Source organism: Drosophila novamexicana, unplaced genomic scaffold (assembly GCF_003285875.2).
Source record: "Drosophila novamexicana strain 15010-1031.04,08,12 unplaced genomic scaffold, DnovRS2.1 tig00000877-arrow-arrow-pilon, whole genome shotgun sequence".
Taxonomy (NCBI): domain Eukaryota; kingdom Metazoa; phylum Arthropoda; class Insecta; order Diptera; family Drosophilidae; genus Drosophila; species Drosophila novamexicana.
In genome coordinates, this window is record NW_020824831.1 from 178,672 (window position 1) to 195,863 (window position 17,192).

The 17,192-nt window shown below is 45.0% G+C and overlaps 5 protein-coding genes across 5 annotated transcripts; 2 read left to right on the forward strand and 3 right to left on the reverse strand.

Moving 5' to 3' along the window:
* Positions 1 to 242: 242 nt before the first annotated feature.
* Positions 243 to 1,567, reverse strand: LOC115765058 (odorant receptor 59b-like). Its single transcript, XM_030708431.1, has 3 exons — positions 792 to 1,567; positions 369 to 726; positions 243 to 311 (listed from the first exon to the last, which is right to left on the reverse strand). Exons 1-3 carry the CDS (start codon positions 1,565 to 1,567, stop codon positions 243 to 245), a joined length of 1,203 nt encoding a protein of 400 aa, XP_030564291.1.
* A 960-nt stretch (positions 1,568 to 2,527) lies between these two features.
* On the forward strand, positions 2,528 to 5,997 carry LOC115765038 (ataxin-2 homolog). Its single transcript, XM_030708405.1, has 2 exons — positions 2,528 to 2,589; positions 2,661 to 5,997. The coding sequence occupies exon 2, from the start codon at positions 2,732 to 2,734 to the stop codon at positions 5,285 to 5,287; it is 2,556 nt and encodes an 851-aa protein (XP_030564265.1). The 5' UTR covers positions 2,528 to 2,589; positions 2,661 to 2,731; the 3' UTR covers positions 5,288 to 5,997.
* Positions 5,998 to 6,090: 93 nt separating this feature from the next.
* LOC115765039 (peroxisomal carnitine O-octanoyltransferase) lies at positions 6,091 to 9,014 on the reverse strand. Its single transcript, XM_030708406.1, has 6 exons — positions 8,928 to 9,014; positions 8,186 to 8,571; positions 7,176 to 7,973; positions 6,987 to 7,117; positions 6,514 to 6,930; positions 6,091 to 6,453 (listed from the first exon to the last, which is right to left on the reverse strand). The coding sequence occupies exons 2-6, from the start codon at positions 8,558 to 8,560 to the stop codon at positions 6,321 to 6,323; spliced, it is 1,854 nt and encodes a 617-aa protein (XP_030564266.1). The 5' UTR covers positions 8,561 to 8,571; positions 8,928 to 9,014; the 3' UTR covers positions 6,091 to 6,320.
* Positions 9,015 to 9,904: 890 nt separating this feature from the next.
* LOC115765036 (RNA exonuclease 1 homolog) lies at positions 9,905 to 14,085 on the forward strand. The gene is made up of 6 exons (XM_030708404.1): positions 9,905 to 10,275; positions 10,336 to 11,658; positions 12,263 to 12,779; positions 12,844 to 13,431; positions 13,498 to 13,757; positions 13,817 to 14,085. The coding sequence occupies exons 1-6, from the start codon at positions 10,137 to 10,139 to the stop codon at positions 13,894 to 13,896; spliced, it is 2,907 nt and encodes a 968-aa protein (XP_030564264.1). The 5' UTR covers positions 9,905 to 10,136; the 3' UTR covers positions 13,897 to 14,085.
* A 70-nt stretch (positions 14,086 to 14,155) lies between these two features.
* LOC115765059 (mitochondrial cardiolipin hydrolase-like) lies at positions 14,156 to 14,701 on the reverse strand. Its single transcript, XM_030708433.1, has one exon. The coding sequence runs from the start codon at positions 14,699 to 14,701 to the stop codon at positions 14,156 to 14,158; it is 546 nt and encodes a 181-aa protein (XP_030564293.1).
* Positions 14,702 to 17,192: the final 2,491 nt, after the last annotated feature.

A 17,192-nucleotide genomic window follows, 5' to 3' on the forward strand; every position in this document is an offset into this window, starting at 1 on the left:
GTGGAGCAGTTCTTACTAGTTGTGGAGTAATTCTGTTAAAGGTGCAATTTTTTCAGAAATTTTTCAAAAATGTATACAATGTTTGAGAAACATTTTAACGGCTATCCAAAAAGAATGTAGCTTTATTGCGCAATCATCTTTTTGTGCATCTAATTCTTAGCAATATATAATTTTTTTCTACATGTGACCTGTGCATATTTTAACTACCAATTTGATAAGTCCATCCAGAGATTTGATGATACTTATTTAAACTGTTCAGCAAGATTCATTTCACGCACTATAGTAATAATGCTGAATGCAAACTTGGCCACCTAAAATTGATTTAGATATTTATTTAAATTATTTGGTAATTTCAGATATTAGCTTACGCTGATATTGCTGTTCATTGTGATGGGAATAATGCCACCCGCCATAAACATAATGGGCTGTTGAGCTTGGTGCATGAAGTGAATCAGTGTGGATTTATAACGAGGCTCTGCATCAATCCACTTAGATTGAAAAAGCACGTTTGACAAGTCATCGCAGTCGTCTAGGAGCCAATTGCAGGTATAGCAGAAGGGAAACGTCTCCATGAGTACCGCCACGACAAACATGAACGAGGCCAGGCCACGCCACAAATTTGAAAAAAAGAATACGTTGATCAGGGTCAGACCCAAGACGGAGCCAATGAGTCCAAACTGCACAAATATTGTGCCCGATATTACTGGGCGTAGCATATTGCAGCATCTGGTACAAAAGAAAATATTGCAAGGAATTCAGGAGACACAATCTGGCATGCGTCAAAGTCTTACTCCTTAATTTTCTTGTGATCCTTGATGCAATTGACTATCTCCTCATAGTTGGCCTGCTCAGACATGTCGGGATCCATGCGTAGATTGCGCACATGATCCTTTAACACATCGAAGTGTCCGCGAATTATTATGAGGAATACAAGCAGATATGTGTCCGCCAATTGATCTGTCATTACCGCAAAGGACATTATGATATACTCAAAGATCGCTTGTATCCACAAATTACGCGTGCTCTTGTGCCAGTCAAGAAACGGATTGTACACTGACCATGGCGGCCTGCCGCTGAATACATAGGAGAGAAATGTGGAGCCCACATAGACACAGTATACTATGGTGAAGATCAGAAAGACCAAATTGCTGCGCGCCACTATAAGGTGCATCTTCTGGCGATCACTGTCGCTCCGCGCCCGCTTGTCCAGGCCATCCATTATGTCCTCTGTCTTGGTGAGACGCCACAGATTACGGTACAATATAGTGGCCTTTACCGCGGTGCCGAACACATTGAGGGCCACCTGCAATGAGGTGAGAAACTCATCGGGCGTAAAGTTGCTGAACTCCAGCACATAGCTCATGGCAAATCCTGCGGACAGATAGACTGTTCCAAAGCCGAACGTAACAAAGGTCCAGCAGGTGTACAGATAGCGTATTAGACCATCTTTTGGTGGCAGCCAGCCCATTAGCCACATGGCCCGATACATGTAGATGCAACCAATTCGAGAACTAACTGGTTCAGTCAGTGGCGCTGGCTTTATTAGCCTAAACAATGATGACTCCATTGCAAATCGTGTCGACTGTGCGCCCAGTTTGTGTACTGCTTGGTTTTTATAGTCGCTCCCATTGCAATAATTTTGGCAAGCATCAACTGGCAAATGAATATGGCAGCTGTTCAATTCTCGCAATGTGTTGGGAGGTCTGTATTTATGTAAAACAAGGTCAAAGTTTAGCTACAGTTCTATCCATCATTGAATTATTAAAATGGAAAGTTTCAAATTCAAATATTTATTTGTGTTTATTGAAGTACAAATGCATGTCTGTATGCATATAAATACATACATACGTACACGTGCTTACAATGCTCCAAATAAGAATTGTTATTGAGATATTCGCATGGTGCATGAATGTCAATTAATAAAATTGATAAGTATATGTTAGACATGCGTAAAGAAATGGGAACGTCTGCTCGAAACTAACATCGTTTAATAGGAACTAGGTGATGTTAGAAGTTCGTTCTATACATTATTACTATGGATTTGAGCTGAATAATATTTGAAATTCATTAATGCCTACTTAAAGCTTTTTTTAATTACACTTCTATTTTCCTTACCATTCGCATGAAATTCGATTCAACACGCGGTAGCCCTAACTAATTGTCTCTTTATCCTTTCAAAGTTGATAAACTAAACTTATTTAGTTATATTTATTCACAAGTTAAATACCTTTATTTGGAAAACAAGAATTTAATTCATTTAACCGTTATTAATATTCATGCAAATAATTGGGAAGTACCAAATAGGCGGTTCTAATGTTAAGTCCGTTGCACCTCTGTTAAGCGGCATGCAAACGATGTCAGTCCAGAATGTTAATTGAGCAGTATTCTGTTAGCTATTGTGACTGATTGAAATACCGGCCAGCTGACAACTCTGTCATATACTTAGAGCAGCATGTCAACTCTAGACACTTTCTATTTTCTGATTGCGTTGTTGTGGAAGAAAACTGAGAGAAAATAATCATTTTCTGTAAATATATTAAAGTTTAATACAATTTTTTGCACCAACAAACAGCATACAACTGACAGACGGTAAGCGAAACGCTTTGTGAACTACGTGTGTTAGTGGGTGTGTGCGAGGAGGCGCTAACCACGAATCTCAGTGATAAACACTTGCAGTGACAGCAAAAAAAGAAAAAGAGAAAGAGAAAAAAAATCGAAGAATCCCCTTGCGATGGCCGATGTTGAAAAAATGACGGTCGCGTCAGCGACCGATATACCCGTGTCATCGCCAAACATTAGCGAAACAGGCGCAGCTAGCGGCAGCATGGCCGAGCTGGGCACCTCGCCCACACAGGAACCGTCGAGCAACTCCCATCCCCATGACTCTGAATATGACACGGCCAGTGATCTGGAGGGCGGTGAGGGTGATTACGATGATGATGAAAGCGAAAGCGACGAGGAGACTGAAACCGATGAGGACGATGCCGGCTCCGAGACCGAAGAGGACGAGGATGAGGATGATCTTGGCAGCGGCACGGTCAGTGGCAATGGCCTGGAACGCAGCGGTGTCGACAGCGAGGCACAAAAGAAAGTCGACGAGGATCGCAGCAACCCACAGTACATACCGAAACGTGGCACCTTCTACGAGCATGACGATCGCACGGCCGAGACGGAGGCCGATGGTGTTGTAGATACTGCCAGCGACGGCGGCCAATGCCCACCAGGCGTGGAACCCACTGGTGGCGACGTGTCCAATGGTAGCATTGCCACAGGCACCGCATCGTCCGGACAAACGCCCACCATTTCGCAGGCCTCCAAAACTATGAAAAAGTGGCAGCCAGCCTCGGGTGGTGACCGTTGGTCGCACGATCGCTTCGAGGCCAGTGAGCAGGCGCCCAAAACGCGGGTCGAGCTTATGCAAGCCTATGGCTATGATATACGCAACGAGGATGCGGCACCGCGTGCGCGTCGACGCAGACGCTATGGACGCGGTCCGATGAAATACTCTAGAAACTGGGCAGATGAGCAGGCCTATCTGAAGGCGAGCAACAAGGAGCGCAAGCCCCCGCGACCTCAGGACTTTCCGGCGCTCAATGAGCGCAGCAGCACCAGCAACAAAGTGCGCCGTCCGCGCAGCTCAATCTCGCGCGAGGAGAAGGAGAATCGCGGCGAACGTCGGTCTGCTGCCGGCAACGGAGAGAAACACATCAATGCTGCGGGAGCCGGCTCATTGCCAGCCAAATCGCAAGAGCGTGAGCGTGAGCGTGAACGTGACCGTGAACGTGAGCCCAAAAATCGCAGCTATGGGCGTGCCAATGGTGGCCACAATGCAGCCGGTCGCCAAAATGCCATGGAATTCAAGCAGAAACCAAATCGCTCCTCGCATGGACGCGGCGATCAACGAGATTATGTGGATCAGCGCGCTGAGCGCGATTATCATGTGAACAGACCAAATAGCGGACCCAAGCAGATTATCGATCTGCAAACACATCAGCAACAGCAACAAAAGCAGCAACAGCAACAACAGCAACAGCAGCAGCAGCAACAGAGGCAGGCACCGCAGCAACAGCAGCAAACACCACAGCAGCAGCAGAAGCATCTGCCGCCGCAGCCATTGGTAACTTCGAATCTGTCGCAGCGTTTGCAGCAGGTGCAGCAACGCAACGATCCCAGCCATGTTGGCAGCGTGCAAATGCACTCGTTGGCCTCACAGAACCAGCAGCAACAACAACAACAACAGCAGCAGCAACAACAGCAGCAACAACAACAACAGCAGCAACAACAACAGCAGCAACAGTTGCATCTGGCACAACAGCAACAGCAGCAGCAGTTGCCGGCGGAGCAGCGCAATGGGCCCAAGCGCTACTCCAGTCTGAGACGCAGCCAGCACGAGGCCACACAACAGCAACAGCATTTGGCAGAGCAGCAGCAAATGCAGCAACAATTGCAGCTGCAGCAGCAGCAGCAACAACAATCACAGTTAATGCTCCAGGACCCACATATGCTCATGCAAATTGCCTACCAGCAGCAGGAGCTGCAGGCACAGCTGCAAACGCTGCAATTGGGTCCAGCACCGCCGACAGCGGTGCCAGCGCCACAGTCCAAACAGCATGCGCCGCCAACAGCTGCATATCCACAGACCCAGGGGGCACCTTACTATGTGACCAGCGGGGAACCGGTACCGGTTCCGGTGTCCGTGCCTGTGCCCGTATCGGTGCCCGTACCGGTTGCAGTGCCTCAAGCGCCCTATGTTAATCCGGCCAATGCTGCCTATCTGCCGCCCACGCCGGCGGCTGTGGCGTATGCGCAGGCACAATCCCAGGCAGCCACAGGGCCGCCACAGCCAGCACCCCAGGCGCCACAGCCAACCACACAAGCTGCACAGACAGGGCCACCGTCCATAAACTATCACCAAAATTATAATACTGTTGGCGGCACTACATATTTTGTGCCGCCAGCACAGACCACCACCCGCCCCGCTGTGCTGCCCCAGCGTCGACCCACCAATGCAATTCCCATACTTCCGCCATCCGAGAAGCACAAGGCGCGCAACACCAAGCCGGATGAGGGGGCCAGTGGCAGCGGCAGCGGTGACAATATAGACCACATCATTGACAACATGTTTGTGCAGCGTCCGGCCTTCCAGCCGCCGCCGGCCACAGCTGGCGTGGAGGCACCAACAGCCAAACCAGCTAGCGAAGAAACCAATAGCAATATAGCCATTGCACAGCCACCGGCAGCCGCCGAGCAGAATCATCAGGCGGTTGCAGTTCCGGGGCAGGAATGAGTGCACGTCTATGCCAATCCGCGACAGCAGCAGAGACGCGTGCGCAGCCACACGGGCGAACTGATGTCCAGTGGCTATGCCATGCTGCCGCCTCAGGTTGGCTATTATCGCGCTCACTAGGAAGTGGCTCGAAAACTGACATTTTTGACGAGATTGTTTCTTATTGCGGCAGGGTCTGCGACTCTTCCTCAACCCCTCTCCCCTTTTTATAGAGCATTAGAGCAGTGCACACACACACACACATAACACAACACAACACACACGACAACACACTACATTTGTATTTAGCGAATAGCTGCACCTAATCGAACTTACGTCGATCCGACCTTCTTGTATGCATACACACCCAGAGTTCAGCGTAAGGCTTTCCAAGCAATCCGTATATATATACTATATATACATATATCTAGTAATCGGGCGCAGCGGTCCGGCTGCAGCTCTTTTAGAAAGTATAATGAATTTTAAACCAGAGTCATGTCGCTGGCGCTTATAATCTAATTACATAAACATATAGTCGCATTTTGAAGTTGGATTAATCGTGAATTGTAATTAATCATTGGACATTTGAATTTCAATAAACGTTGTAACACACAAAACCCCTAAAAGAAATTCTTTAAATCATATTTACTTTTCCTCAAATTCGGGAACAGAAAGAACATCTAGGTTTGGGACACCAAAGATTACCAAAGAAGCGAAGATTGCTTGGGCGTACAAAATTGTCGACTTTCTGACCGAGTTTTTCCATAGACTTATTTAATATAAAAGTTATACGCTCCTTCTACAAGGGTATAAAAAGAAACGTATTCAAAGTCTCGATTATAAGAATATATTTAATCTAAATCCCTTATATTTCACTGACAGCAGTACCAAGAAATGAAACGATAAAGTTCATCAAGGTTTACCTGATTAAGTCTATGGGCAACTCCTGATATATGGAAGAAGGCAAGAAAAATCTGATCCAACTCCACATGGAATGCATTGAAATTGGATATCGATTTATATCGTAATGCGCAAACTTCAGATTGAGCACAATTTACAAGTTGGATTCAATTTTCTGCTGCTCTAAGAGTCGGCGAATGCGACGGAAGGACTCGAAAAAAATGGAATTGTATTTGCGGGCGCTGGTCTTGATGCTGTCGCGATAGGCAGTCGAGTTTATGTAAATTCTGCAAGGTGAAAAAAAGGAGTTATATGCCGAAAGATAACATGACAGCTTTGCAACTCACGCATCCGAGGTAATTGCATAGAAGATACCATAACCATCCAGAGTCATGGGCGCCACAAAGCCCACATTAGGCGTAAAACCCAGCGTGCTGGAGGAAAGCACAAAATTGCCTCCGCCACCGGATTTGGCATACAGCGGATCATCATAGAAAGCGGGTATGTCCAATTTATTCTCAAAGGCAACGCACCACAGCCCAAAGAGATGTCTATCAATGCCTTTACCCTTGCGTGCCTCGTCCATTTGATATCTGTGATCATTGACAGCGGCACGAAAAGCTTGAAGGAGCTGCTCATCCGTGGTGCTCTTGCTGTCGGAGGCCTTAAGGAACTCATATACAGCATTGGTGCAGGACCGTAGCGTTTCCGTGCGTCCATTGTAATAATGGCGCATTAGCGCCGTCTCATAGGTGGGCGCAATCCTTTCGGATATGTAAATATAAATAAAAATTATAGTAGAACGGATTCAATGGCTTACTCATGGTGCATCTGGTAGTAGGCCCATTGCATGAGCACTTGCACAAAGGAATCGGGGTGTAGCTTCTGGCTCTTCATAAATTCCTTACCGTAATCATCGAACACTTCAAATGTAGCGGTGACATCGATGCCCTAAAAAGAATGAAAAATTTCTTAGATTGGAACAAAATTTTTATAAGTTTGGACTAACCCGCTTCTCAACCTCGTCGAGCACACGTTTAATCTCTGATTTGAGTGTGTCATCTAACTCGAATTTGAGTTCCTGTATATCCACTATCTTCGTATCCTTTACCTCACTCCAGTCTGGTTCGGGCACCTCCAGAAAACTGAGCTGCATAAATGTGGCAAAGCTGGCGCTGATTGTTCCATCGTAACAGCTGTGCTCGCCCGTATACACATAGTGTCCGTTCTTGAAGGCGATTATGCAGCTGCTGCGGTCCGCCCAGCGCGAATGATAGTCACCATAGATGCTCAACTGTGAGGATTCCTCTGTATTCTGAGGCTGATGCTCATCCCAACAAATGCTTATGTTCGAGCTTTCCACTAGCTTTAGAGTCTGCTTATTAGTCTCCGAAATGCTCATCAGGTGTTTGCGATTCTTCGCCCAGCTGGTGCGATCGTCATGGGTTAGCGCTGGGACGCCATCGCCCACCGGCTCATAGTCTAGGATGCTGCGTAGGCGCTGCAGAGCAACCAATATCTCTGGCGCCGTCAGAATGGTGTCATCCTCGTGGACACAATTGAAGGAAAACTGCCGACCCTTGCCCGTGATTATCAGATGGGTGGGTGTGCGTCCCTCCGATTTGGTTAGGAAATGCTTCTCAATATGATCCTGCTCCTCGCCGGGCACGCGCGATGTGGAATAGAATTGCTTGTACAGTGCTGACGAGTACTTTATCTTGCCACCATTCGAGGAGAGTGGCTTGATCGTTTCACTGCGCACCAAATCCCAGAACTCCAGCGTGTGATGGATTTGACGCGCGAGACTCTGAAATTAATGATTAGAATTGTGTTGAACCCAAATTTCTTAAACCTTAACGATATTTTACGAACTTTTCTTTTCTTCACTCCCTAACAAATAAATAGATAAATTCTCAGCAACGGACTACTGATATTATATGATAGTTCAGCTCCAATTGGAACAATCTAATATTTTTGATCCATTTCTATAGAAATGTCAGCTTTGCGCCTGGGGCTTACCTTAAGCATGTAGTCGGGCCGCTCGGGCACGCCCACATGTACCATCTGGCAGGGCATTGACATAATCTGGTAGGGCAAGAGTGGCAGACGCATCATGTGATAGGCGTAATCCTCCCACCAGCTGCCTAGCCAGTTTTTCATTTTGGCCGCACGCTCCTTAAGCTTTGCCTGCAGCTCAGCTCCAATTCCATTTGCAAACTCATCGATAATGCGGCGCGAAAGGGCCAGCTCCTCGGGCGTGCCAAAGGGCTGCAGGCTGGCATAGTAACGCTTCATGGTATCCCGCAGCTCCGGCAATGGCAGTGCCGGCAGCGTTTCATCAAAGCTGAAGGTGCTCTCATTTTGGCCACCGTAAAATAAGCTTGCACGATCCATAACGAAAGCCTCTGCAAAAGTTGTTTGGTCCGTGTTATTTAGGTTAATAAGTCACTATAAATTAGCCGTACAGCATTGCACAGCATATCTACAGGTGGGATCCAGATAAGCAGCAGCTGATAAGCAGCAAAAACATTTTCCATTTTTGATTTACGCCTGGTCCAAAGTACCAAACTCGAGTGCCCGACAGAAGACGGCCAAAGGTCGCAAACGAAACACACACACACACACACACACACACACACACCAGATATACATATATATATATACAGCAGTATATGCTAATGTGTTTTAACTTAGTTTGAGTGGATGCTGCAGCACACCTTTCGCCTTTTGCTGTGTATTTAGTGCCTTTTTTTTTACTAACCTTTGGGGGTATCCAATTGCCGAAAGCGTCCAACTGTTGCGCTGTCTATGCGCTGAATGACTAAACGCTTCGACGTTAGACACAAGCCCCAGCAAAGTTCGGTGGGCGTGGTGTCCAGCACACTAGTGAGTGTGCGTCAGTCGCGCAGACTGAGCTGCTTTGATAAAGCGACGATCGATAAGAGAGAGCGGTGAATGAACGCGCACTCAATAAAGTGGACAATCACACATGTAAATAGGCGATTCTAAAGTGTAATGGCACAATCCGATTTATTTTAATTCATTTGCATCAATAGAATGCAAGCGAAAATAAATTTTAAACATGGCTCCAGCACGTAGCACACTGAACTGTGACGTCACGAGTGAATTGCTTTTGAGACATTGGTTGGACTTTGTACCAGCACCCGCGCACTCGCACGCTGTGCTAGCGTTGTGCTGGCTATCGTGCTTTTTCTCGTGACACGAACACGAATTAATACGATGTCTTCGTAGTAAGTAAATAACACCGAGTTTTATAAAATACAAGGGTTCGAAATAATTTTGATATATTAAAAAAGTTTACATATACATAAAATATGAAGGTCAAAATAGATTTAAAAATATATATTATATATTTAAAAAATGAGCATGTAGCGCACGCGTCGTGCCGTGCTAGAAAATTGAGTAACGCAGCCATCTCTACTCTAAGCACTTATCCAATTAGCATGTCATCGCAATTTTGACGGAAATTCAAATAAAACACATCATTGATAAAAACTAAAAAAAGTGCTTATTTATGCAAGTGCAAGAATATCTAGTGGATTTAGTCAATTAGAAAAGTACTGTGCACTGGCCTGTTCCAAATGCACGTATTAGTTAGTAAACAAAAAATTTATATGGTTTTTTTATTGTTATAATGCGCGTCCTTACTTGGTGCAACTCTTTACAACTAAGTTTCACTTTGAAGTAACTTGTCAGTATTGATAAGATTTTAGATTGCTGTCATATTTTCTACTGGGTGCTGGTTGTTTTGTTTATGTGGTCAGCTGTAATGACAGAGTTGCCACACTTGCGAAAGCCTGGCAACGCCGTGCTGCTCGATTCGCAAAACATCTGGCATTAATTTCATGAAATGAGCAAATACACAGAACGGAATAAATAGAACAATATATTTTCTACAACGCTTGCTTAATAAAGCTGCGATTTCTAACTAAGCGCAAGCGGCCGAAAAATGTTACCATCGACGGGTCTTTTCAAGAGCTTTGCTTGTCCGTACTACAGCAGCACCGTCAGCGGTAACAAAGACAGCAACGGCGAAGCGTCCTTCAACTGCAAACGTCCTTTCTGCCATTTCAAACATATACGCAAGGGTGAGTGTGTGTGTCTGAAGATTCCAAGTTATGCAAACGCCTAACGCCAGTTGCTTGCAGACGATGTGGAAATTACGCAGTCGGCAGATACGGTGCCGGAGTACAAGCCAGCGCCGGTGCCCAAATTGCTCTCCCTGCCGCTGCCCGAAATGGCGATGTGTGCGCCCAAAAAGAAGCCAAATCTGGAATATCACCCAGAGAAGCCGGCACTAAACGCCTCTCCGGCCAAAAAACGTTATGACGAGGTGGCTAGCGCACCCAAATACGTGCCCTCAGCGGTGGTAGGCACGAATGGTGCAAGCGGCGATTGGCCAGAACATGATAAGGAGGAAGTAGAGGAGGATTTGGATGAATTGGCTGAAGCAAATACTGAAGTAAAGCTGGAGCAGCAAGTATCTAGCGAGGAGGCGCCAAATAGTGACAGCGAACAGAAGCCGTCGTCCAGTGCCCGCAGCGAAAGTCGCAAACATGACCACAAAACGAGCAAGGAGCGCGACAAGGAGAAAGAACGCCGGAGCTCATCGCACAAAGATAAAGAACGCTCTGAACGTCGTAGCTCCAGCTCCAGCTCCAAGCACAAATCTTCCACATCCTCCTCAGCATCCTCTTCACACAGAAAGTCAACCAGCAGCGATAGACATCGCAGTGAGAAGAGTTCTGGTAGCAAGGACAGAAGCAGCACATCTAAATCCACAACGTCGTCATCATCATCCTCTCGAAGCCGCCAGCACAGTAGTTCCAGTTCAAAATCCACATCGCGCAGTTCAGGCAGTTCCAAATCCAAGAGCTCCTCGTCCTCTAGCTCTAGTAGAAGCAAAGACAAAGCTGAAACAGAATCAACAACGACCACGGAAACGGCAACACCAACTGCTGTTCCCACCAAGGTCGCAGCTAAGCCCGCCGAAGACTTTGTAATGGATGAAATGGATTTTGACGCCTCCGACGCGGAGATTGTGCGCCAGTGTGAAATGATATTCGATGAATTGGAACAGGAGTTTGCGCAGCTACACAAGCCGGAGGAGACGAGTGCGGAGACCATGCGGAAACGCAAAGCACCATCGCCGGATATTGATGCCTACACCGAGGCAGCCACGGCTGCATTACAGAAGCGTCGCGTGGCCCACGAGAATGCGGACAAGTGCAAGCCACAAGCGCCGATAGCGGTGCACAAGCCCAATCACATACGAAACGCGATGCAGGCTATATTCGATAGGCGTGCCGAGCTGCGCCGCCAGGAAAGGCTGCGCGCCGAGGCAGATGCCGAGCAGCTGCGCCAGGCGCAGGAGCGTGTGCGAGTCGCCCAGGAGGAGTTGCGCGAAGCCAGGGCCAAAACCCTAACACCACTTATCTCGCGCAGCGCACTGACACCACCAACACGCACAGGTGGGTCAACTACACCAAATCTCCTTAAAGTACCCTTGCAGAGGGTATTCTAATTCTGCTGCGATTTGCTTAATGCCTATACTTAGGGGACATTTGCGAACTCATTAGGTAATGTATTCATCAAGGCTGCAAACTAAGAAAAATGGTCGGTGGTTCGGTTCAAACCATCTTTCTGTCTGCAGGTACGGTTTGTGAACCTGCTTTTTGATGGCTTTATTTGACTCCCATCCATAAAGAGCAGCTATCAAATATACTCTTTTCTTTGAGACTAAGTCTCAAAAGCTTAATGTCTTGGACCAACCTATTATTAAAATACGTGGTCGATTCGGGTTTCAGTTCGGTTGTTTTTCGTGCTAAGTTTAGGTTTATTTGGAGTTATAAGTTTGAAATGGTTCGGTTTAAAACAGGTTTGTAGCCTTGGTATAAATATGTATCTAATCAATATAAATATGCGATAGTTAGCTTTTAGTTTTTGTTTAACAAGCATGTATACATAGCGCACAGTTGCAATTTCTCTGCAAGGGTACTTAACTTCGGTTCAATCAAAGGATAAATTTGTATTTCCTTTTGTTTTACATGCTAATGCTACTCCCAATCCAAACAGCTCGCACCATCACGCCCGTGGCCAACGTGATTGCTATAGCACGTGCTAAAAAGAAGATCGAGGAGCTGCAGGCCGAAAAGAAGCCCGCCTTCACGGCAGCTCAGACTTTCAAAGGCGGCAGTCGTTTGGCGCATAAGCCAACAGCGGCACTGGACAAAGTGGCACCTGCAACGGGTGCCGCAGCCGCAAAGCCGCCCGTACTGGAGCCGCAAAGCTCCAAAATATCCTATAATATACGCATGCAGTATTACGAGATGATGGTGAAGCAATGCACCGTCATCTATCCACAGCTGGCTGATGCCTGGGAGCGCGCGCAGGTCGAAGAGCTGGCTGTGTTTAAAAAGTGCAGCACGCCGACCATTTATAAGAACAGCTGCATGCTGGCCATTAATAAGCTGCGTAAGGAAGCCATCGAGGCGGGCAATCAGCCCGGCGTGGCCAACAAGACTGTCTCGCACGAGATGATGCTGGGCGGCAAGCGTGCGCTCAATACATCCTGGAGTGTGGAAAAGAAGGAGTAGGTCGCTTACATGAATTTCATTCCTCTTATTAATCGCTCGCTTTTTTTTTTTTTTTTTTAGCAAATGGAGCTCCTCGGCGGAACCTTTCGATACGCTGAGCGCCGAGAAGGCCTACGAATTGGTATACGATCTGCATCTGACCGATGAGCAACTGGTGGAGAACGGCTATCCGCGGCCAGGCCCGACGCGCGGCACAGCTGTCATACGCGCCTGCCGACCCAATCGCCGACCCAACGAGACCGAACGCTACTGCACGCGCTGTGGCAAGGTCTTCAACCTGAGCATATATGAGACCAAGTGCACCGACATGTGCAATTATCATCCAAAGAGCACAGGCTATCGGCGCGGCTTCGCAGACAATCAGCATCGCTGTTGCCAGCAGCCGGCGGGTACGCCTGGCTGCAGTTATGCCAACTATCATGTCAGCGACTACTACGATCCGGACAAACTGACCTGCTTTATAAAGACCATCGAGCGTTCGGACGATTATGTGCCCACCAAAAAGGATATCTACGCGCTCGATTGTGAAATGTGCTACACTACGCACGGTATCGAGCTAACGCGTGTGACCGTTGTGGATATTAATGGACGCAGCGTTTACGATGCTCTGGTCAAACCGGACAATCAAATTGTGGACTATAATACCGTGTAAGTATTGCTCTGTTTTGTGTAGCTGTCATTATTCATAATAATTACTAATTATATTCACGGCAGTTTTTCGGGCATTACGGAGGCAATGCTGTCAAAGGAGACGCGCACGCTACGCGATGTGCAGGCCGTGCTTATGTCAATGTTTCATGCCAAGACGGTGCTGGTGGGTCACAGCTTGGAGAGCGATTTAAAGGCTTTAAAGCTAATACACGATGTGGTCGTGGACACATCCATACTCTTTCCCCATAAAATGGGTCCGCCCAAGAAGCGAGCGCTCAAAACGCTTTGCATTGAAAATCTAAAGCGCATTATACAAGAAAATGGTAAATACACGACCAGTCGAAACTCCACTCTATTACAATCTAATCTTTTTGCCTTGCAGAGGCTGGCCACGATAGCGCTGAGGATGCGGAGGTCTGCATACAGCTTATTAAATACTACTTGCGCAACAAGATTAGTTGAGCGCCAGGTGGAGCAAATATTAATGGGATTGGGTGCGACACTTTTCAAGTTCATCAATGCAGGCGCATTGCATACATTTGTAATATGTAAGCGGCGTTACCGCCAATTTAAACCCAGTTCACACCCATATCCACATTTGGAATCAAAACGTATCCCATAAGTGAGCCTTAAGATCGAAAAAAAAAAACAATTATTTATATATATTAATTAAACAATAAGATATTAAAGCGAAATGCTTTGAATATTATTTGTTCCTGTATTAGGCCTTGCATAGCTTCCAAATGCGTTCGAATTCCAATTCCAGTCGCTTGGCTATCTTGGGCGCGCTGGTAATGAGGAAATTATCACAGCTTCTGGGCAGCGATATCCAGTTCATGGAGCCGGTCATGCATACGGTTAATGCTGAAGTTTTCTCAACAAAAATCGAACGCTTCGCAATGTAGCCATCGATGATGCAGAATTTGTGATGCATTGTCATCTCCCTTGGTTGTTTTATCACCGGCTTTAGTCTGCGTAGCGATATGCAATCCCCGTATTTGGTTTTCAATGATTGATAGTTCTTAAAACAAATCAAGCGGACTCGTACTCCCCGCTCAGTGGCGCGGCGTAGCGCCGAGCCAATGGCAGACGAATCCATGACATAGATGGCTATGTCAATGGTATACTTAGCCCGATCCATGTGCACGATTATGCGTTCCAGTTGCTTCCAAATGCAATTGATTTCATCGCATTTTGAGCTTGGCATCTGATGCATCACAAAACAGTTCCGGAAGTACTGAAACGAAATGAAGACGATCTGATTCATTTTCTGCCCAATGCGATCATTCTCTCGCTCCCTCTTCAGTTTCGCGTAGTGTGCCGCCAGCTGTAATGGCTTGGCCCAAAAAAGCTTAATGAATTTGATTAAATAATATAACATTTTCGCTTGACAACGGTATCGGTGCAGTGCTTCCCGTAGTCTATAAATTTACAGTGTTCGTTATCGAAATGCAGTTACAGTGCTGCCAATTTGTTGTTGTAGCTTGTACAGTTGTAGTGCTGCCACGCTTAATGCAGTGGCATTACCAGCAGTGAATAATTTGTTAAAATCGAAATTTATGTAATTATTACATTTGCTATAATATCTATATCTATATACCTCTGATTTCAACAAGTACAATTATATTTTATCACATTCAAAAATATTCCGTTTGTCTGTAGCTTACTTTTAAAGCTGTATTTTTGTAACTTTCTATAGATATATATTTTTTTTTATAGGCAGTATAAGATTGGTATAAGACGTTTGAGATAAGTTTTTTATACCCTGAACCCATTAAAAATGGGTATAGGGGTATAGGGGTGTATTGTGCAAAATCCAAATGTATGTAACAGGCAGAAGGAAGCATTTCCGACCCCATAAAGTATATGTATTCTGGATCAGCATCAATAGCCGAGTCGATCTAGCTATGTTCGTCTGTCTGTCCGTCCGTCCGTCCGTCCGTATGTATGAACGCAAGGATCTCAGAACCTATAAGAGCTAGAGACTAAAATTTTAGATGTAGATGCTCCTAGTTCCCGCGCAGATCGAGTTTGTTTCCGATAATCGATAACTTACTCCGTTTCCAAGCAATCGATAAAAATCGGTATCGATATCCTGTTTTTTGCGCAATTTTGGTAAATAATAAGAGCTAGAGTCACCAAACTTGACATATAACTTCTAAAATAGAATATATATATGCATTTGATGTTGGAAGAAGAGGGTTCAGGGTATCCCTTAGTCGGGAGCTCCCGACTAGAACCTCTTACTTGTTAGCTTATGTTTTCTAGAAAATCTTAAGCAAACATAGCACAAGGACTTTTAAGATTCGAACGAAAACGTGCACGCTGCCTTTTATCTTTTATTTATCATCGAAGGTATTCAAGGTACTGCATACCGAAATTAACGAACCTTTTCGTCTTTTTTGTAGATAACTTTACAGTATAATTTTTTGTTTGTGTTTTTATTTTTATACAGAGCCTTACAGCATAATTTGTAAAAGTTTGCTTTTGTCACCGTCCGAAATCGACTGGCGGAACATTTCAATTAATCCTTGGCAAATATTTTAATTGTTTTTATGGTCACAATTTGCTGACAGCTCGACATTTCTATCAGCAGCATTCGAGCATAGTTTTTAAGTCTTACTTCCAGCCATATCGATGGCAAAAATGCGCGCACAATTGAAAAGTAAAACAAAATAAAAAAAAACACTTTCGCTTTACAGGTGCCACAAAAAAGTACATAAATTGCAAGTTTTGTAACTTTTTGTAATGTTGTTGCCTGTTACCATACCACAAAGACCTGTTGTTTCTGTTATTATTTTAAATGTAATTTTAATCAGATTGCCGCCGTACTTCATATTTTTCAATTATACGCGCAGCGGCTGTTGCCAACGCCAGCGGCAACAGCTGCTCACAATTTGTTGTTGTAATTGTTATACAAGTATTTGCATGGTGTGGTTTTTCAATTTTACCGTTAAAGAACGCACCAAAAGTTTTTCCGTATTGAACTTTTTCCGCGGAAAATTCTATTAGTAAAAAATAAAAAAAGAGAACAACAAGTGAGAGGGAAGAAGAGGGCATGCCGAAATTTAAATACCCTTGTACACGTGAGGCTTAGATAAGCGTTACGAAATAAATGGTAATTCAATTCGATCTGGTTTTGCAGATATATGAGTCTGGTAAAAAGATCTGGAAAAACGGAAAAGTAGCTTATGTTGCATGTGGAATGCTCAAAAATAATAATTATATATTATTACAAATAACAAAAGATAAATATTAATTTAGAGTTATATTATATTCTCTTGTCTGATTGGACAAATAAGGGTAAACGGGTCCCTATATAAGCAAAAATAATTTTCAAAAAATGCTCATATGTAAAGTTTTCTTCAAAATAATTTAAAAAAAAAACTATTTCACCAATGGAAACTCAATAGATATAGCAACAATTATGCTCATTACTTTTATACATTATACAAATTCTAGAATTTAGAAAAAATTCAAGTTTTATGAAAAATTATTTTATATGCAGCTCTCAATCAACATGTCTGCTCAAATTATCATTTATTCCTATCGTTCCTATGGCTGATGTATCATATACGAGTCCAAGTCTTTCGAAATCTCATATATCCATATAAAAGTAGTATAATGAAACTGGTAAGTGCCTATTTTATACGACCAATCTTTCGATGAGCTGTAACATCAAGATGTCCAATCCGTTTGATTCCGACATATGACTGTGATAGGAAGACGGACTTGGTTTCAAGATAATCTCTTTACAG

Coding starts and splice junctions, on each gene's coding strand:
- LOC115765058 (XM_030708431.1), bottom strand. CDS start 1,567: ATGGAGTCATCATTGTTTAGGCTAATAAAGCCAGCGCCACTGACTGAA. Junction 727..791: donor GATCACAAGAAAATTAAGGA/GTAAGACTTTGA, acceptor CTTTTGTACCAG/ATGCTGCAATATGCTACGCC. Junction 312..368: donor CAATGAACAGCAATATCAGC/GTAAGCTAATAT, acceptor AATCAATTTTAG/GTGGCCAAGTTTGCATTCAG.
- LOC115765038 (XM_030708405.1), top strand. CDS start 2,732: ATGGCCGATGTTGAAAAAATGACGGTCGCGTCAGCGACCGATATACCC.
- LOC115765039 (XM_030708406.1), bottom strand. CDS start 8,560: ATGGATCGTGCAAGCTTATTTTACGGTGGCCAAAATGAGAGCACCTTC. Junction 7,974..8,185: donor GGCCCGACTACATGCTTAAG/GTAAGCCCCAGG, acceptor CATTAATTTCAG/AGTCTCGCGCGTCAAATCCA. Junction 7,118..7,175: donor TCGACGAGGTTGAGAAGCGG/GTTAGTCCAAAC, acceptor CATTCTTTTTAG/GGCATCGATGTCACCGCTAC.
- LOC115765036 (XM_030708404.1), top strand. CDS start 10,137: ATGTTACCATCGACGGGTCTTTTCAAGAGCTTTGCTTGTCCGTACTAC. Junction 11,659..12,262: donor GACACCACCAACACGCACAG/GTGGGTCAACTA, acceptor CAATCCAAACAG/CTCGCACCATCACGCCCGTG. Junction 12,780..12,843: donor TGGAGTGTGGAAAAGAAGGA/GTAGGTCGCTTA, acceptor TTTTTTTTTTAG/CAAATGGAGCTCCTCGGCGG.
- LOC115765059 (XM_030708433.1), bottom strand. CDS start 14,701: ATGAATCAGATCGTCTTCATTTCGTTTCAGTACTTCCGGAACTGTTTT.